This window comes from Nansenia antarctica (assembly GCF_963989245.1).
Source record: "Nansenia antarctica genome assembly, chromosome: 19".
Lineage (NCBI taxonomy): Eukaryota > Metazoa > Chordata > Actinopteri > Argentiniformes > Microstomatidae > Nansenia > Nansenia antarctica.
Window position 1 is genome coordinate 11,706,223 of NC_137692.1, and position 22,111 is coordinate 11,728,333.

General features: G+C 40.9%; 1 protein-coding gene across 1 annotated transcript in view; it reads left to right on the forward strand.

Moving 5' to 3' along the window:
- Window positions 1-3,738: 3,738 nt before the first annotated feature.
- Window positions 3,739-22,111, forward strand: part of LOC308173769 (SH3 and PX domain-containing protein 2A-like) — a gene marked incomplete at both ends in the record, with an annotated part of 58,111 nt that continues 39,738 nt past the window's right edge. Inside the window, 5 exons of the mRNA XM_080548820.1 lie at window positions 3,739-3,810; window positions 7,100-7,180; window positions 13,823-13,898; window positions 15,434-15,510; window positions 16,677-16,768. Of these exons, the coding sequence (XP_080404946.1) occupies window positions 3,739-3,810; window positions 7,100-7,180; window positions 13,823-13,898; window positions 15,434-15,510; window positions 16,677-16,768 (398 nt within the window). The remainder of the gene's footprint in view (window positions 3,811-7,099; window positions 7,181-13,822; window positions 13,899-15,433; window positions 15,511-16,676; window positions 16,769-22,111) is intronic.

The window sequence follows — 22,111 nt, forward strand, 5'->3', positions numbered from 1 at the left end:
AAGAGATTTTGCTGGAGACTCTGGAGATGCCCGGTTCATCGGGTGAGTTTCCAGAGAGGGAAAAGATAAGGACGTACATCAGAGAACTGATCAAGTGAGCTGTGAATGGCAGCCTGCTGTGTGGCGGAATGATTTATAAGTACAATAATACTGTAGATCGAAGTTGGATTTGGGGCAACAAAACATGATCATGCAAAAAAATAATCTGAGAACTGATTCAAAGAACGAATAGAGGGATCTGTGATCTAATTGATTTATAAGTACAATATAGTATGTTGATGTTGGATTTGGGGCAACAGAACACTGGCACATGTCTGACTAAGAAAACGGGCATACAGCATGTCTGACAAAACTGACTATGACAACAACAAAAAAGGCACCTCAAAGTTCTTATCTCTCTTCTGTGCCAGACCGTCGTATGCCTTATTTGTGGAGTGATCAGGGAGTCCAATGATTTTTGCGCTGATGGTTGTTGGTCCCTTCAGAGGTGACCTCGTGTCAAAATGTAAGGACATACATCAAATAACTGATTCAGAGAATCGGGGGCATCCTTGAGAGAGGGAGGGAGGAAGAGAAAGAGAGAGAGAGCAATGGCCTGACAAAGTGGGCCTCTAATTACTCACCCCGGGATCCATTCCTCTTCTGAGAGCTGACAAACCTCCCACCTCATCAGTAGAATTGGTCTCCAGGAGACGCGTCATGCTGCTGAGCAATGGCTCAGGCAGCAGTCCACTCACTACCTCAGGGCAGACAGGGAGGACAGCAGGGGGAGGAGGAGCCTCTGCAGATCTCTGGTCCCCCGAGCTGAACCTGCCACAGTTCTGTGCCAGGTGAATGACCTGCATTCTGTATTAAAAGCATTCAAATCATGAACCATTACTGTACAGTACACAAGGAAAGGCAATGGTCAATCCTTGTCTGTATGGGTAAGGTTATTCACAATGTATATTATGTCGAATGGGTTCTACAGGTCGAAGAGTTGTTTTTCTTATAGCCCTGAAAAGTTCCTGACAGTTAGAGTAACGAAGGAGCTCTCGTAATAATGTTGGCCTAAATCAACATTCTACCATGTTAACAGGATGAGAGGTTTTTGGGTTACAAAAAGCTTAGGCTAATAGTTCTCGACAAAAACGCTGTTAGGACTGTTGACATCAAGATTAAGATGGATTTGAAATGTGGGGGTTTTCTATACACCACTGGCCTTCAGCTCTGTGTGTAAAACGGCTGTTATGGATAGTCATTACTGATGTAAAAACTTAGGAAGTTTCAAGATGGCATAAATGTGTACTTCAATCTATGACCTATGAGAGGTAGCAACAGTCCTAAAAGCGCAACTGTGAACCAGTAGTGACTGGTGAAAAGATGAAAGGATGATGCTAGGTAGACAGACAGGTTGTAATGTTGGAAAGATAAAAGCTTAGACAGATAGTATGTTAGAATCAGAATCGCTTTTATTACATCTTACTGTACATGGCCTCTCATTCACCCATTCACGCACCAATGGCAGCAAGCTACCATACAAGCCACCGGGCTTGCAATTTCACGTTCAGTGTCTTGCTCAAGGACACCTCGTGGTCAGCCGGGGATTGAACCTCCGAACCACCAACCTTGCGGGGGTTGGCTTTTATTTGAGTAATAGTTTGCAAAACTAATTGAAAGTGTGCTCAGGAACTTTTGAGTTGAATAAAGGGAGAGACAAATATTTATCTGGACACTTATAGCTTCTAAAATGGACCGAGAAATCTAACAGCGGCTTGACTTTAACTGTATTTTTTAGACCAAAATAACCACTCATGTATCGATTGACTTGTAGTTCGTTTCAGTACGTTTTTCTTGTAATAAATCACCAAATTTCTGGTTAGAAATGGGTTAGAAAGTGTTTTCTTTTCATTTGCTTGCTGCTGCTTAAAGCACAAGTGTAATGCTTGTCAACAGAAGCGAACTGCATAATGCACTATTGTTTTCAGGAAGAAAACACTGACAGTTGTCAGCAGGAAGTGTATTGATGACATGAATTAACAGGTAAATGGTACAAACAGGTACACTATTTAGCATTATTTGGGTCTGGATATTTTAAAAAGTTCCGACAGTCCTGACAGTGAGCGGACTAACTTTCAACTGGTCCCATAGGGATAGCAGCCTATTACTGATCATGTTTGACGACGTTATTATTATGGATAGCCCAATCATTAGTGCCTTTCTGAGGATCACATAGCTGGGTCCTTTTTTTTATCCGGTGCCATTTGGACTTCATAACTTGTGAAAAATAAATTGTTGATTTATCTATATTTTAATGTTCTATTATATAAAGGACATATCTAGCTTGCTGAAAAACATAGTGGTCGAGCTCAGGCACCTACATTTTATTTTATTTAGAATACCCTCTGTAGTTGAATAGGACGAGTGTCTCCAGAACAGAGTGGACACATAACAGGGTGGACACTAACAGGGTGGACATTTTAAGTTAAAGTTAGCCTTTAGCCTGCCTGTGTTAGCATAATGCCTAGAATGACCATGAATACTTGATGAGGAATCTAATTTGCACTAAATACTTTTTTTTGAAATTATTCAATTTGATTGATCTCCTCAATATTTAGGCATAACAGGGTGGACACGTTATGGTCAACCACATTAAACTCACTGGATAAAAACATAAAAATCAGATGGTAAAAGAGGTAGAAAATCACACAGCTTACCACATTTGAAATCCCCTCCACTGATGTGATGTCACCTCATGAGAGTGATGTGATTGAGAAATATGGTTTTCTTTTAAAAGGGACATTGACACAGCATAACAGGGTGGACAGTGATCGCAGGGACAAGCAATATTGTAAGCAAAACCTTAATTTTTTAAAATTAAAAAAAAAAGGATAAAAACTACATTTGATTTCAATAGATATTGATCAGGAAAATGAAATAATAATAACATATTTGGAAATGTATATGTTTTTAATAGTTGTTTTTTGGATTGAAGTTGAATGAACAACACTGGACATCCCAAATCCCATGCAAAATCCAATTTACATCTTTAACCAAAGCTTTTAAAATGTAGAAAACAACAACTTAGAAGCCCATATCATTGTATTCATAATAAATAACAATTGACTATACATGAAAAACCTTATGGAATTAGTATTTGTCCAAATTTAGACAAAATACAACATGATTTAGTACTGGGGACGGAAAAGGCACCGTATTAAAAAAATGACCCAGCTATGACTTCGTCTTAAAACTTCAAACCCAAAATATACCATCGCTTTTTTTTGTGAAGAGTTGCAACTCTTGTGATGTTCTGGTAGAAACACTCATTTGTCAGAAGAGCAAAGGGGAGTCGGATCCTGCTGCGGGGCAGAGTCAGAAAAGGCACCGGAACACCGGAAAACGACGTCTAGTGGTGACTGCCTTATGCATGATTCATCTGAGCGACATGGCCTTGCATAGGACATCTGGACCTCTGGACCAGCCCTTCATTCCATTGGTGATCAGCGCTCCAAGACGCACTTATATTTTACGCGCATTTATTTTATTTTCTCTGCACTTTTTCCAAGCGTTTAACTTTATTAGACCATTCTGAACGCATTTTTTTCATAGGATCATAAGCGCAAATGTCTATAGCTAGTTATCCTTAAAGCAGCAAGCATGTCTGGTCTCAAATGACAACATTTACTTTAAATCGACTCGATCACTTTCATTGAGCGATTCTTTTATGTTTAGATAACATTTGATCAGTTCAAAAACATGCAGTTCCGAACTGTCCTAGAAGTTACAGTCCAGGACGTGCAGAAGAGGAGGAATCCGTCCAAACATTATGTGAGTACCGATCTGTTATTGTCTCTGTAACAGTGAAACATGCATTGGACTGTATGATGTTATTATACGCCCCTCTTGTGTATCACAATTCGTGACGTTAGAATTATAAGGTTCTATCTCCATTTTTGTCAAAATTGAGTTTTTCACATACTCTGATCCATTAGGTGTATATTAATGCCTGTGTGTTGTTATTTTTAAAAATGTTGACATTTTTGAGTTAGTAATTCATAAAATACAAAGGTTCCATCTCACAGAACATAATGGAATGTAAAAACTTTGACGCTCAATATCTCTGAACTGCCCTAAACGGAGATAGAACCTTATCATTCTAAACGGAGATAGAACCTTCTCATTCTAAACGGAGATAGAACCTTATCATTCTAAACGGAGATAGAACCTTCTCATTCTAAACGGAGATAGAACCTTCTCATTCTAAACGGAGATAGAACCTTATCATTCTAAACGGAGATAGAACCTTATCATTCTAAACGGAGATAGAACCTTATCATTCTAAACGGAGATAGAACCGTATAATTCTAAACGGAGATAGAACCTTCTCATTCTAAACTCACGAATTGTGTATTTACATGGTCCTGCCGTAGTTCGGAGTTGAGCAGAGAAGTAAAAGCAGTACTGTAAAAGACATCTACATCTCTACATCTCTCCATGACCAAAACAATTCATCTTTGAATGAATTGACTTGAATATACGTTTACAGACACATTCCATTATTCCTTGACACACAGACCACTCCTTGATGTACACGTTTGAATACATGATTGAAAACTCTTATGGGCTGTAAGAAGAGTTGGGAAAGCGCTGATCTATGGTGAAATGAAAACACTCTCTATGGTGAAAAATAAAATATATTAGTTCATTAGGTCTAAAAGGATTAATTCATTAGAGAGAGAGGATCAATTGAATTGAACCATCCCTCCCTTGCTCCCTGAGGACTCCCCGAGGTCCCTAAGCCCAGTGCAGAGCTCTCCTCTCTGGGGTGTGTGTGCATTAGGACATGCTGGACTGGGAAGTCCCAAGAGGTAGAAACAAGCATCAAATCTCATTGTCAATGAGCTAAACAACTGAAAATGCTTCTCCTGTTTTGGAGAGGAGAAAGAAGCAACCCCTTTGTCTTCTGTTTCCAAGGTTCTAGTGTGACTTCCTTGCACGAGAGAGTGGAACGCACTAGAGCCCACAGAGAAACCATGGATACTACATTTGTTTATTACAGATTTCATAGTAGCTAGCTGCCTTGCTAACTGTTGATTTCAAGCACCTCTGGTAAAAGACACATCGTTAAAGCTGGTTAAAACATAAACATATGTCTCATTTAATATTTATAACAGCATCGCAAAAGCAATTGTAATTGTAATTGCAATTGTAGCCTTCGTTCAGTGGTGTTCCAGTGGTCTTGATGAAGTGTCAAATGGGTCCTTGAAGGCCTAAAGAATGTCATAACTAGCAATACTAGCAATGTGTTTATATTATGAGCAAACCAACTGGGTTTTTTCATGCTGCCTTTTGGGAAACTATCACAACGCCCTACTGTACATTTCCACCCAAATGGATTTATATTATTCCAATATGTTGTGCATGCACAGACCACATCAAATGATTTGATATAGTGATAGCTATATGCTGTGGCTTTTACATGTTTCTTTCTGGATGGATATTTGCTCACATAGGTTTTGAACTTACGTTAACTCCATATGTAAGACAATTCAGATATGTAGACAAGTACAGTTATGTGGAGTCATGACACATTGACATGCTATAAACATGTTTCATCTGAGTCAGTGTCGTAGGAACATAATATAGTCAATACTTTTTGAGCACTCAATGATAAATTAAGTCCCATCTGACTATCTAAATCAAAATTCTGTCACAAAAAGAAACAAACATTACTGTTTGCAGTAAAGGTCCATATGTACCCTGATATGCGATTGGCAGAGCATGGAAGACATTCTCATATGGCACTGTGTTTATCACACATAATTACCTAAACACGTAATTCAAAGCATTTGGTCATGCTGTCTGTATTCAATTAGTTGCACAGGAACTTGTTCTGCCTTGCTCCACACATTTCTATAATGAACTGCTCTGTAAAATCAAGACATGATTTCAAATAGGACTTGTTTTCACAAATTGTGGCCACATGTGGAACACATCTCCTAGACAAACATTCATTGCTACTCACATCTAGGAGCTGAACTATACAGTATGGGTGTGACCTAACTAGTTCAAACACTGGTCTCCTGCATGCCACAACACTCCCTCGCACACAGACACACACTACAACACACCCTTAGCATCTAAGCTAAAGTCTAGGCATTAGGTCCACAGTAGACACCAGGGTGTGTCCCAGTGTGCGTGTGGGATGTAGCCTAGCCTACATTGTGAATGCCATTGATGGTGTGCCCTGACTGTCCTCAGGGGAAACTTGTTGTCAAGTTGTAATACCGTACTTATGTTTTGATAATCATTTAATTGATTGAGTTGTATGGTATTCTGGGTGATAAATTATGTCTTTGGGGTGAAAGAAAAAGCTCAAAAAGGCCTAACAATTGGAAATTGGTATTGGAATTGTTTACTGTGCTTCATGCCAAAGCTGTAGTTGGAACTAGAAGTAAGGGTATTGAAAACAGCGAGCCATAAACTACCATCTTACACAAATCGACAAATTTATACCAGCTCAGTGGCCTTGCGGTTAGATTGTCCGCCCTGAGATTGGGACGGTATTGAAAACAGCAAGCCATGGCCGAGTCATACCAAAGACTATAATGGTACCCGATGCCTCCCTACTTGGCACTCAGCATTAAGGGTCGGATTGGAGGTAAGACCCTGTGACATACCAGCGTCATGTCCAGGGGGGGTACTTGCACATCAAGCCGCCTCACTCTACTGAAACAGGAGATAGGCTCCTGCTCCTATGGGCCATTAGGCTCGAGAACCATCGGGTTCTTAAGGCTACTTACTTATAAACTACAATCAGAGAACTACGATCAAGGCAGGAGTCAATGAAGTGTGAATGGTTATTTCCTCTCCAACTTGAGCTAAAGTGTGTGAGGTTGAAACCTTCAGCTGAGGTTTAAAACCTACTGACCTGTGACCCCTCCCCCATTCTTCTGAGGTGTGGCTCAAACAGACAGGCGTAATGAGTTTGCTTGACCTCTGCTGACCTCTAGGAGTTGATGCAATGTGCCATTATTATGGTGTGTCAGACTTAAGTGATGCTGTGTCTCTGACTATTAGACTTTGTGTCTAATATTGTTTGTTTTTCTCTCGCTAGGTGTACCTCATCAATGTCACATACTCAGACTCCACCTCTCATGTCATCTACAGAAGATACAGCACATTCTTTGACCTGCAGGTAATGTTTCTTCTCTCAAACTGCTGAATTCCGCAGTTACAGAGACACGATAATCCCGAAAAAAAATTCAATGTCAGTTTGATAATGTACTTTTATTTTAAAATTATTTTAAACCCCCTCTGCACATACTTATTTTTGACAATGAATATTTGTATGACTTTTTGCTTTTCATTTATGGATTTACAAACCTTCTGATTCCTTGACATGGTTTACATGTAAATCCATAAATGAAAAGCAAAACAAAAACTCCAAAACTCAATTATGTCTATGAACTCTCACTATCAGGTCAATGGCATTCCAAACTGACCCGCTTCCCTCTTAAACCAGTGCTGTGATTTATACAGAGAATAGATTGTAAGATGTTGAGGAAAACATTGAAATGAAGTTCTATGTGTCGAGAACACAGGACCCAAGTTAATACAGGCTAGAACAAGGGCCCAGTGGTTTTTCCTGGGCAGGTTTTGTGAACTGGAAAAACTCTCGGTCCTAGTGATGAGGCCAGTTTGTGCTAGTTTAGTTTAGTTTAGTTAATTAGTTTATTATATCGAGGACAATCCAAATACATGAACCATATAAAATACAGTAAAAATGCAGCGTTAGCCTAGTCGGCTAATTTTCAGCTGAAGTCCCCGGCCAGTTGCAACATGGCATCCTGATAAGTAACGTCATTAATTAAAATAAAACATTTCAATATTCTAAGAACACGTGGCTGAGACAAGGTACCCCAACATCACACTTGACAAAAAACACAAGTAAGCAAGCTGAGGTGATTACAAGCGGCTGCAACAAACAGCGCATAGGGGACAGGGACACATGAAGTCATAGCAAAAACGTAGAAGCACACACAAGCCAGAGAATGTTTACAAACCACACCACATACACACTTATGGGAGCAGCGACATTTCAAGCACATAGAAGCCACAGGACAATTACAGGCCACACAACATTAAGCACTTACAAACAGCAATAGCCTACATTAAACATGCTATTGGTAATGAGGTCAGTTTGAACTCTTGGTCCCCGATCGTCTGGTCCTCAGTTTGTGTGTGTGTGTGTGTGTGTGTGTGTGTGTGTGTGTGTGTGTGTGTGTGTGTGTGTGGGGGGGGGGGGGTGGTTGGGGGCACAAAACCTCAATGTGCCCAGTGTGTTCCCCACAGAATGATGTTCCAGCAAGGGGAAGCCCCCTCTGAAAGGTTTCCATTGAAGAACACTGGGGCCGGAACGGACACAGGGGAAAATCCCATACGCTGATGCCGTCATATACATTTAAACCCAAGAATGGGGGGAGAGGAAATAATGATGTCAGAATATGAAATGGGATATGGGGGGGGATGATGCCCCTTTTAGTTGTTGGAAGGAAACATCTATGCCTGCTTGCTATCACCCAACTTCACCAACTAAAGCTAAATGTTGATTGATTGATGTATTTGACAATATTAGGACACATTAACGGATAAACACAATTCACTTTTTCCAGCTAATTCAAATTGGGATCCTCTGTCTTTATCAGAGGGCTTGTCACCCTGTCTTAGTAATGGCGGTGGCCTAGGGGACTCGTGAGCTTAGAATGAGAAGGTTCTATCTCCGTTTAGAATGAGAAGGTTCTATCTCCGTTTAGAATGAGAAGGTTCTATCTCCGTTTAGAATGAGAAGGTTCTATCTCCGTTTAGAATGATAAGGTTCTATCTCCGTTTAGAATGATAAGGTTCTATCTCCGTTTAGAATGATAAGGTTCTATCTCCGTTTAGAATGAGAAGGTTCTATCTCCGTTTAGAATGAGAAGGTTCTATCTCCGTTTAGGGCAGTTCAGAGATATTGAGCGTCAACGTTTTTACATTCCATTATGTTTTGTGAGATGGAACCTTTGTATTTGATGAATTACTAACTCAAAAATGTCAACATTTTAAAAATAACACCACACAGGCATTAATAGACACCTAATGGATCAGATTATGTAAAAAACTCAATTTTGGAGATTGAACCTTATCATTCTAACGTCACAGACTGTGCTGAGTGTGCCGAAACGACCATGTACAGTATGTACAGTATGTAGTCTCCTGGTGAAACACCCATATACCCTCTTGCGCCAGACGGTTACCGCTCGGTCTCGTGACTGTGTCGAAGGCGGCAAGAGGAAGCCCTTTGTTCTAGGGGTCCCTCGCTAATAGTCAGGAAAATCCTGCCCTGCTCTACTGGATGGAAACTGAGCTTCAGCTTCTCCTCTCTCTGTCTCTGTAAAAATTTGTCTTGTCCAACGTTCCCTGCTGTTCTCTGGCTGCCTTTAGCTGCAGGTCTGCCAGTCAGGCCGAGGAGCAATGACCAACAGCTGCTTCCACATCGAATCAGAGACTAGTGCATTGTATTATCCCCCATACGCATATACACATATTCGTGTACTGTCGTCACATAGTAGTCACATAGTCAGTGTAGTCACATAGTCAGTTATGCTGCTGCTGTTGTTGTTGTTGTTGTTGTTGTTGTTGTTGTTGTTGTTGTTGTTGTTGCTGTTGTTGTTGTTGTTGTATGCACACTGACTGTCTAGCATTGCACAAGTCAAGAGCGTCTGCAAAAATGGTAGGTACTGTGTATCTCTAAGCTAAGGCAATCTTTAGCATTAGGGAACAGGTACACCAAAAAAAAAACTGATCAGGAAATGACTACAAATACATTATCTCATGGTAATACTATTAGATGTATTAGATCCATAAAAATGGACCGGCATCAAACACAACACCGGTTGAGGCGCCAACTAGTGGTCTTTGTGTGTAAGTAGCAACTTCCCATTCTAAAGACTATGGTCATTTGACCCCAGAGGCGGTGCTAAGAGTAGGTGAAATAGGCACGGCTGTCCTAAGTAATTAGACCTGATTTGTGCCTTGTACATTATCTTAGCTATTTTACAATTTGGTAGATACAGTATATATTTTCATTAATAGTTGTAATGACATGATTAATTTCAACAATGATTTCAGCATTATTGTCTTTTACTTTACTCATGTTCTTTTCATCTCTGAACAGTGTAGCAAGACCTCCTCTTAAACCACTGGATCTGAAAGACACCAATAGTTCACTTCCTAGAGTATAATCCACTTCTTCATTCCTCCCTCGTCTCCTGTAGTAGTGCCTCTGACAATCGTTTCTCTTTGAAGATTCTTCTGAGCTTCTAAGTCACAACTTAGACACAAAGATGTTCTGTCTGAGTTTGCGTCTGTGCCACTAGACACCTACAGTTCATGTCAGGCTCAGTACTGTTCTCTGTGCCGTTGCACAATCGAACGCCTCAGTAAGATGTTGGACGGGGAACAGAAATATGTTTTGCACGCTCTCTGCCCCGCCAAAGTGATTACGATATGCATTTTTTCTTGTACAAAATAAGAAATCTGAGCTCAATGTCTTTCGGGTGACGTGCGTAGTTGTAATTGTAGGCGTGGGATGTGAACTACAGTCATAGTTTTAACTGTGGGAGGCATGAAACTTTAGACATTTTGACCAGTTACATTTTGTAAGATCTAGTTGCGATTGTTGAAATGCAGTTTGCAGCCAGCCATGGTTAGTTTTATCATTGGTCTGCTAGTAGCCCTTAGAAGTGAACAGTGATAAAGTATCCCTTAGAAGTGGAGTGATGGTTTAAGTGCACTTACACTTTTCCATGTAGTTTGTGTGAAATATTGCTGAGGTCTGCAACCTGCAATCATTTGTGGTGTCGGTTGGGAAATGCCATGTTTGAAGTTAGCAGTGTTTACCCTCAGAGAGAATACATCAGCCCCCCCCCCCCCCTCTCTCTCTCTCTCTCTCTCTTTGCGCACACGCACACGCTCTGTCTCCATCCACACCCTGGGACCACAGAAGACATAACACATAACACACGTGTTAGGGCATTCCAATGGGGGATTGTGGTGTGTGCAGGTTTGCCTATTTTCCTTTTCGCTCTCCTCTTGCCTTGGTTGGGAAACTCCTGCATAGGTCACTGAGTTGGTTGCCTTAGTTTTGGAATCAGAATCAGAACTACCCTGTCTGCACTGTAATCGTCTGCACTAGATTCATAAGCCGGCCCATAACTAGGTTTTTCTCCTTAAAACTGTTATTCTGAACAAAAAGTATTTTGCAAGTAAGAGTGTGAAAGTGTGTAATCATTAAGCTTTGATCAAAGTTAAAGACAGATCCACATCTGAGTGTAGTGCAGAGTTTCACAATCAATAGCCGTTAGGGGCTCAGTAGTTGAGTTGCAGTCTGAAATATTGAGGTAATAATAATACAAGGTCATGAATGATTTAGGAACTGTGGATGTTTCAGTTCCTGTCAACCTAAAGAATGATATACATACAGATTGTAAGTACAGAGACTTGAATAGAAAAATGCATCCTCCCCAAGAATACCAAATACTTGCAATATAGATCATGTTAACTGAGAAGGCTGAGAAGTACATAACTTTCATGCCGTGTTCATCTAGTGGAGGTCAAAACAAAACCAGTACACAGTATTCAATTGTCTTCCTACTCAAACATTCCTCCACCCTCTCTCTGTCTGTCTGTCTGTCTGTCTGTCTGTCTGTCTGTCTGTCTGTCTGTCTGTCTGTCTGTCTGTCTGTCTGTCTGTCTGTCTGTCTGTCTGTCTGTCTGTCTGTGAGTTTGCATATTGAGCACCCCCTCCCTTCTCCCTCTCTATTCTGTAGTGTGTTTACTTTCTGCTACTAAATTTGACTCCCTCACACATAGAGAGAGAGAGACACCACACACACACACACACACACACACACACACACACACACACACACACACACACACGCACACGCTCTGTCTCCATCCACACCCTGGTGCTACACACACACACACACACACACACACACACACACACACACACACACACACACACACACACACACACACACACACACTGACTACTTCATCATAGCACCTGTTGCTACATTGGCGTGTTCATGTTCCCAGAGGGCAGACTTGGCTGATACAGCAAATCTAACACATTTATCTCCAGCCGGACACTTTGGGAAAGAAATCCTGTGCAAGTAAATACAAGTCCTCTGCCTGTAGCTGCTGCTGTACCACACTACTGTCTGAGAGGGAATTCGCCCACAGGGGGTTGTGTTCCAAGCTGTTCCACTGTTACCATTGTTGTTCTTAGACCTGTACATACAGTACTGTAGCTCTGTGCATGTGAAACTACTAGTATAGTGATTATAGTGAGGAGTCTACATTGGAAAACTTGAATTTCTATCTTCACATTTCTCTCTATTTTGATACTTTTGGTTAACCAAAACAGTTCCTTAGGTCCAGCAGTAACGAGTGCTGAGCCCTTCAAAGGAAACCACTCCTAGTTCTACTGTCAGTGTTTCTGAGGAGAGGGAAATACCAAGGAGAGAAAGAGATGTTATGTTTCAGCAGAGGGAAGCAAGGAGAAGCAAGGAGAGAAACAACCACACTGACTCTCTCTGGAAACTCTCACAAACAGACACACAGAAAACAGACCCGGACAACATGGGTCTGGCTGCCCTCCAACTAGACAACATGGGTCTGGCTGCTCCTCCAACTAGACAACATGGGTCTGGCTGCCCCTCCAACTAGTCCTGACTGGACTTCTCTCATTTGCTTCCTCTTTGCCAACTTTGGCTCACTTTGCCACTTCACCCTGGTCCTGGTCCATACAACCGTGGTTGAGATAGTATTTGTAATCGTCAAATCAAGGCAGCGCTTGAAAACAATTGAAAAGTCTCCAAAAGTGCAAACCGCACCCATCTACTGTAGCATTCCAGGCAGGCTCAAGTAAACTTTGAGCGAGAAAGTTGACCAAGGTCTGGTCCACTCCCCTGGCCTGGTGTTTGGGCCGTCTGTTCAACATGCACACACACTATTGGACACATTCTCCCAAACACATGCATGCACCCATGCATGTATACACATTGAATCAGCAGAAGATACTTTTTATGCATGTTTATACATCATCATAAAGACCACTTCATACAGTACAGTACATACAGTATTTCCTCTTCTCCATTTGCGCATCTGCTCCTCTAACTCAATTATATTATCGGGTTACTCAATGTTTCATGGACTGAGACTAGATTGAACATGTCTAGAACTCCTTGTCCATCTGACAATCTACACCTTAAACCCAGTAAGCTCTTTCAGGGGTCGGCCTGAGTGTGTTTTGCAGACGACAGTCAGTGGGTGACGTAACCCTGTCTCTCTGTCGCCACGGAGATCAAAGTGTCCCCTGTGTGTCGTCTGGTGACTTAACATAGTAGCTCTTCAGAGGCTATGTAATTACACCCTTGATGTAGTCATTTAACTAGGAGGTCGTCTGCCACTCCAGAGTTCACAACCTTCTCTGTGTTTTTTTTTCACTCATCTCATCTGCATTCCTCTTCCACTTTGAGCTTCCTCTGATTTAGCTCTTAAAACTCTTTCAGGAGTTTTGTTTATCTGGCGTAATTGTCAGTGGTGCTTTTTATTACCAAGGCCCTTTAGGGTTTGGAGACAACATTTAGATATTTGCAAATCATTCACACAAATACGTAATGGATTAACTATGGCCATTATTCAGTCAAAACTGCAATCTGTGAGTATCCAGTGGTATTATACATTTGTTTAACGTGTTAATTTTTTTGTCGCTCTTATTTTATTCTAGATGCAGATTCTTGATCAATTCCCAATTGATGGAGGGCAGAAGGACCCCAAAAAGAGGATCATTCCATTCTTGCCAGGTGAGCATTCTAACATACCAAGAGATCCTATAAGGACACATGATGATGTTTGCAGCAAGCATATAGCAAATGCTACTCGTGACGTTAGAATTATAAGGTTCTATCTCCATTTTTGTCAAATTTTAGTTTTATACATAATCTGATCCATTAGGTGTTTATTAATGCCTGTGTGGTGTTATTTTTTTAAATGTTGACATTTTTGAGTTAGTAATTAATAAAATACAAAGGTTCCATCTCACAGAACATAATGGAATGTAAAAACTTTGACGCTCAATATCTCTGAACTGCCCTAAACGGAGATAGAACCTTATCATTCTGAGCTCACGTACTGTACTCCTCAGGCTTAAACACTCTGATGCAAAAAAAACGGATGATAGAAACACGTCGAATTGGCCCTGTTTCCTCTCTGACATGGAATAGAGATGTGTCTGTTCTACACAGTCTATTTCTATGCGGTCGAAATATGCTCCGTCCAGCCTAAATGCGTCCCCGGCCTGGTGTTCCTGGAGGAGGCTAGCAGAGCAGGCCAGGGACACTGAGGGCTTTATCTAATCTGATAACCTCGGCATGCCTTAAAGGACTGGAGACCCGACCACGGAGGCTTCACTATGCCCTCATTCTCTCCGACGTAGACAATCCCTTGGCTGTTATCCCAGACAGAAATAAAATAAGCTAGACCGACAGACAGACAGACAGACCGACTGACAGATACACATTCAGATATAAACACACACGCATCATTGTTAAACCTTACAGTGTTGTCTCCCCCTTGTCTAACTATTCGTGACGTTAGAATTATAAAGTTCTATCTCCATTTTTGTCAAAATTTAGTTTTTTACATAATCTGATCCATTAGGTGTTTATTAATGCCTGTGTGGTGTTATTTTTAAAATGTTGACATTTTTTAGTTAGTAATTCGTAAAATACAAAGGTTCCATCTCACAAAACATGTGGAATGTAAAAGCTTTGACGCTCAATATCTCTGAACTACCCTAAACGGAGATAGAACCTTATAATTCTAAGCTCACGTATTGCTACATGATTTGTCACATGTTTACTACATACTAGTATACCAGCCACTTCCAAAGTTTTCCTACAGGCATTAGGCTTTGATTTCACAAGTATACAATGCGTACACCTAGCCTACATGCTTACACGCACACGCATAGTCATACACACTCCTACCCATACACATACATCCTGATACGCAGCACTTTTGTGTAAAGAATGACGAACTGTATTCTGATTGTATCTTGTATGTTCTTAATTGTATGCACTTTGTTTGCTTCTTGGTGTATAGTTTTTGCATGTTCTTGTCTACCAACGAGGACCACGTTGGAAACAAGTGTTTCAGTACTTTTACGTGCTATCCTCTGGGATGTACTGTCTGTACTTTTTTTTTTTTAACCAAAATCAATCAATCAATCAATCAATCAATCAATCAATGCTTGGGTCCTTGCTGATCCTCATTTTCCCCCTGGTGGTGCTTTTCAGAAACAGTACATTCAATAATGATTCAAAGCTCTCTATTTCAGGTAAAGTCATATTTCGGCGGAGTCATGTGAGAGACGTCGCTGTTAAAAGGTTGAAGCACCTGGACGACTACTGCAGAGTAAGATGAACAAAGTCCACCTTCTTGTTTTAGAAATTGACTGTGTCTTGCACATTGAGCATCATCTTAGTGACATAAATATAAACAATACGTTTGATCAAATGATTTGACTTAGAAACAACTCTAACCAAGGTATGATTATACAGTATATTCTCCAATATTTTTCAGCACTGTCGTTTGATGTTTGAAACCACACTGACAAAACAGCTGCTTCTGTGTCTGCAGTTACAGCTTGTCTCTCAGTCTCAGAGAGAGAGGGTGTTATCCATAGAAATTGAACGGTCGTTCTATTTATATGGTTTTATCTACTGTTTCAATGTCCTCTTCATGCATTTAAGATGTAGCAGAGAGAGAGAGAGAGAGAGAGATGGGCCTCAGAAGCTATCTACCCCACCAGTGTCCACAGGAAACCCCCAGCTCTATCTGTGCCTGTCACTTCCTGTCACGAATGTAAATAGTCCGTTTACGCAGGAAACTGGGGGAAATAGGGGTCACAGGTCAAACGCAGCATCCGGAAAACAGAATGAATCAGCACATGAGAGTAGAGGGATGAATACAGCTGATCTGGCAACCCAACCCTGGTTACACTCAGGGTCTCTAGAGTGGGAGATGTGGAGCAGTGTGGCAGCAGCATTCACACTGACTGGATTTACTTTCAGAAAAAAAACACTAAAAGTCTGGTTAGCTTGGTGCAAATCAAACAACGTCATGTTCATTGAAAGAACAACGAGTAGTATACTGTAAGAACCCCCAATGTAGTTGAATGTAGACCTATTACAGAAGGCTCATAGTGTACGCGAAGATCCCGAGCGTCCAGCACAAAATTGCAGTTGTGACAGAGAGGGATGTTGTGTGCTATCACCCTCCATCTGTTTTCCTTTGTATTATCCCTTCTCTGGGCTCTGAGCCCTCTTCCTTCCCCTCCTCTCCTTCAAGACTCCCCCTTCATCCTCTCAGCTGAGTAACATGGGCCTTACCGTAAACACTAAACAGTGCCATACACATAATACTATAGAACACAAACACTCCCAAACACAGTATGTGAGTGTACGTGCATTGTATGCCATCGTGTCAATGCCTGCAACGGCTCTTGTGTATGATTGTATGCCTGAATCAGTATTTTAAAAATGTGTTAATCGTTTCCTCTTTCTCACTCTTTTCTCCAGTCTCTGATGAGGCTTCCTGTCCACATCTCCCAGAGTGAGGAGGTCCTGAGGTTCTTTGAGACCAAGACTGAGGATCTCAACCCGCCCAAAGAGTGAGTGTCTTGTAACACTAGATCAGCCATGAGGGGTCATTTGACCCCTGTGAGTAAAGAAAAATCTTAGCCTATATCTTTGCACTTGATAACATTTCAGGACCCTCCTTTCATGACTTTTCCTAGATATGTGCGTTCTACCACCCAGTATACTTACATTTTTAAAATCACATCAGGATAAGCTAATATAAAGCTATTTTGCAGTTTTTCTGTGTAGGAAGCAGGCTAATTTACAAGCAGCCAACTAGTGGTCGTTGTGTGTAAATAGCAGCTTGAGCATTGTAAAGAGGCTCTTTTATTAGGTAAAAAGGCACGGCTGTTCTAGTGTTAACAGCTTCCCTACTTAAAATACGGAATGAGTGATAATAATACATTATGGATTTAGGTCTCGTATTCCACAGTAGTTGTAGTTTAATGTATCAAACACTGCCCTCAAGAGAACTGTTCTAGCAGTTAAGGCACTGTTACTGATTTCTGTTTTTGGACAGCTCACTGGAAAGTGTGTATGGAACGTGTGGTACGAGTACTGATGACCAAGGCTGTATTTGGTCCATAGACATGTTACAAAATTCTCCCTCACGTGTGTGCATCGGTGTCCACACATGTATGTGTGTTTGTGTGTGTGTGTGTGTGTGTGTATGTGCGTGTGCGTGCGTGCATGTTTGTTTCTGTCTTGGTAGCAGCAGATGACACGGGTGCGTCTCCTTCACATTGCCATGTTTTGATCTACATGTCACGTCATCAGATGCTTTCATTACATCAATATACGGATACAAAGAATACAATTCTTGGGTTCAGGTTCATTAGACATTGGCATTGCAGCAGAAATACAAAATCAATAATAGAATAAGCAGGATTTAAGCAACAGTCAACAATCAACAACAGGTGTATATACAATAACGTCAATAAAAGAATAAGCAGGATATAAACAGTCAACAATCAACAACAGGTGTATATACAATAGCGTCAATAATAGAATAGGTGATAGCAGCAGAATGCAAATCAGCATATCAACAGTCTTAATGTATTACGGAAAGTTCAGGTTCATGTGAGATGTGAGATGTGACACACTGTCATACGGTGTGCAATAAGGTGGAATAAAATGGAACAGTATAGAGTTCAAATAGGTAGTGACCAAGTACTCAGGTAGTCGTATTGTTAATGCAGTAGGGATGCGGTGGGAATGCATGTGACAGTAAGATGAAGCACTGAGCGAGTCTCTCAGGCTCTGGTGTTTTATTAATGAGGACGTGGGCAGTGACACCTGATCTGAGTGCTGTCTTAAGGGTTCAACGGTATTATGAGAGGGAGGTTTAGGTCTCAGGTCAGACGCAAGGCTTCGCTGCAATTCATCTGTCAATTCAGCTCAGCCATGAAATGTGTGGGGGGTGTTCTTGTTTGGTATCAAAGGGCATTCTGAAAGCGGGAACTAGCTATCTGGATACCTATCTTTTTTCTCAAATTCTGTGTCATCTGTGTTATCTCTTAAACAATGTTTCTATACTAAAAGTATACACTTGCGTCACCCTTAGAAACCTTAGTTTAACTGAAAGGCCTTCAACTTTATTCAGAAGGTTGACTAAATCTTTGCTGCCTCGGGACAAGAGAACCGTGGTGGTCGCTACCTCTTTACTTATTATTACACTTACTGCGCAAACATGCCTGCATCGATAAGAGGAATGGATAACCTCAGAGGCATATGAATCTGATGCATCGAATGATTTGTTAGCGGGCCTCAACCGGAAACGATTCTCCAGTCCCATCCCTATTCCTGCATGTCTGTGTCACACTCATTCAATGTTTACATCCCTAATGGCCATTGTAGCCAACAAAAGAAAATGAATGTCTTGGTAAAGTTAGTAGAGGATGTAGATAACATACTCCTAACTGGACAAAAGATAGACAAGTCAGGTAGAAGTCGGATTCTGAATCAGGATCTTTAGTTACACTTCATTTGAGACAACGATTTATTTATAATTCACTGAAGACTGTTGGCTTGTGTTGGAATCTACAGTACCAGTGAAAGGTTTGGACACACTGTCTCATTGAATGGTTCTATTTAAAAAAATAAAAATAAAATACATTGTAGATTATTACTGAAGACATGAAAAACTATGAAAGAAGACATGAATTTGAAAAGAAGTGTGAAACAAATCAGAATGTTTTATATTTTAGATTCTTCAAAGTAGCCACCTTTAGCTTTGATGACAGCTTTGCACACTCTTGGCATTCTCTCAATCAGCTTGGTGTGTGTGTGTGTATGTGTGTGTGTGTGTGTGTGTGTGTGTGTGTGTGTGTGTGTGTGTGTGTGTGTGTGTGTGTGTGTGTGTGTATGTGTGTGTGTGTGTGTGTCAGTGGAAAAGGAAACTGTGAACACCTCCCAGCATTCTCTTCTCTAGAATACATGAAAACCACTAAAAAAGCAGAAGGTGGCTACTTTGAATAATCGAAAATATAGTTAATACTTTTGATGTCTTCAGTTAATCTACAATGTAGAAAATAATATATAAATAAAGAAAAACCATTGAATGAGAAGGGTGTATCCAAACTTTTGACTGATACTGTATGTTCTTATTATAATTATATGTATCTGACCTGACTGGGCAGCAGGTTTGCTCTTTCTCTCCATTTCTCTCTCTTTTTATGTGAAAAAGAGTAAACGGTTTTTCATTTGTTTTTGGAGCCATGTTATGGTAGGAAGCAACAGTTATTTATCCACTGCCACCTACTGGCACATAAACCTCACTGCTCTGTCAAATGGCAACATAACTAGAAACAAGAGGCAGAATACCTACTGGCCACAAGAGGGAGCCATACGTATTTGAACATGGATTGTGACCAAACTCAATAGAGGACATGTTTACAGTACATACACAATTTCCATTCCAATCAAGACAACCAGCATTATTACAGTTATTACTGTTAGGTCAGAGGCATATCATGATGTTCCAATGAAAAAACTGTTTAGGCTTACACTACTAGCCTATATTATAGATGGAATTTAATAATTTTAATAATTTAATTTAGCCATTTAGCAGACGCTTTTATCCAAAGCGACTTACAATTACGAATTACAGGGACAGTCCCCCTGGAGTAACTGAGGGCTAAGTGCCTTACTCAAGGGCACACTAGTAGTGGTGTGGTTTCAGGCGGGATTTGAACTCACAACCTTCCGATCGGAAGTCCAACACACTATCCACTAGACCACCACTACCCAGTGTCTAATAAGTGACATAAGTGCATTTGGTGAGGTAATACTTCATGAATCGTAGGACTCTGTCTTGTGGTGTGTTTTCGAAAAGGTTTCTACTAAGGTTTCTTCTAAATACTATTCTCAAAAATGACTTACAAATGAATAAAAATCACTTTTGAGGTTGTGTAGTGGTACGAAACAGCTCCAGTCCAGCAAAATCTCGAATGGATCAATCTGTTATGGTTTGAAACATGTACCATGTGTCATGAACATGAGTCTAACATCGTCTTTTGAGTCGGCGCCACATACTCTGAGAGGCGTTCAACTATCTCTATGCACAACTAAGAATCCTGCAGTATAGTGTCACGATGACCTCTATTCTGGCAGCTTTAGAAAGGCTGTAATGAGCTCTGAGAAAGAGAGCAGCCTTGTGCTGTAACCAAGCTGTAACTCACTGACAACCACTGGCGGACTCAGGGGGACCGCCCCTCCTGGTGCCCCCACGGTTGAAAAACGTCTCGCTTAAGTGCCCTTTTGAGTGGCAAAAATGAGAGGATGTGTCCTATTGGTGCCCCTCCAATGGTCTAACCTTGACCATGTGCCCCCACAGTTGAAAAACGTCGCACTAAAGTGTCCTTTTGAGTGGCAAAATTAGAGGATGTGGTAGTGGTGGTCTAGTGGATAGTGAGTTGGACTTGTGATCGGAAGGTTGTGAGTTCAAATCCCACCTGAAACCACACCACTACTAGTGTGCCCTTGAGTAAGGCACTTAGCCCTCAGTTACTCCAGGGGGAATGTCCCTGTAATTCGTAATTGTAAGTCGCTTTGGATTAAAAGCGTCTGCTAAATGGCAAAATTAATTACATTAAAATTAGGATGTGCCCTATTGGCTGCCCTTCCAATGGTCTAAACTTGACCATGTGCACTGATGGGGTCCCATGTTGTGCAGTAGGTGCCCTTTTTTTCTTTTCGTCCCTGCCCTTCAAACAGCCTGAGTCCGCCACTGATGCACAACTAAGAATCCTGCAGTATAGTGTCACAACGACCTCTATTCTGGCAGCTTTAGAAAGGCTGTAATGAGCTCTGCCTTGTGCTGTAACCAAGCTGTAACTCACTGACAACCAGTGGAGGCTGGTGACTTCCAGAATTGAGGAGGCCAATTTTTTTCCGCTTGCTCGCTTCACTCGCGATGGAATGTTCCCTGTTCTTCTTATCTGTCTTTGTGCTGGCCAAAGGCATACTATTTGGAGGTGGAGAGCAACAAAGAATGTAAAAAAATGCAGTAATTTGATATGGAAGAATATTAAATTGACTTGTAATAAAACGAAATTGACTTCATTAAAAATAAAACTGTTCAATAAATCCTAAATGTTGTCTACCTATTCGATGTATAAATCGCGCCAGAATCTCGCCGACTTCCGAGGTCATTTTAAGCAAAAGTATTTAGCCAAATGAGCTATTATTTTCAGGGATAATAGCCATGGGTGTTCTAGACGTGTCCTGCACTCGTAGCCACTATGGCGAGTGTTTCTTTGACTGAAGTGACTGGCGAATTCTCAAAATGGCTTCATGTGATTGGACGAACAAAATGTCAATCTTTCAGCCCTGGACTCAATGCATAGTGAGGCCAGGCCTCCCTTGCCCACCCATTTTCAGTGATTTGGCCAATCACATATTGCCATGAAAAAAATTGCATTACATTGACTTCTATGAGAAACCACTTTCCTGGGGGAGGCCTGGCCTCCCTCAATACAAACGGATAGGGATTCTGGCCTGTAGGTGCTTTACAATTGCAATATTGGGTTTTAGCCATGGAAAAATTTAGATTTATGAACAAAACGGAAATAATATTAATATTTAAAAAAGTCTAATATGTTTTTTGTTAAATAAATAAATAAATAAAATAAATATAATCATTGCTTTTTTAAATCTCTCTCTCTTCTCTCAAATTATTGGGGAGGCCAGGCCTCCTCCACCTCTATGGAGGAGCCTCCACTGCTGACAACATATCTTCTTTGAAGTGACATTATAGGTCAGGAAAATACACTTTATGATAAGCAAATGTACAGTACAATAGTGTTGTTACTACACAGAGAAACGTGTTTGAAGCCGCATATCGGTTATTGTTCCTAAATTGTCATGGCATGTTT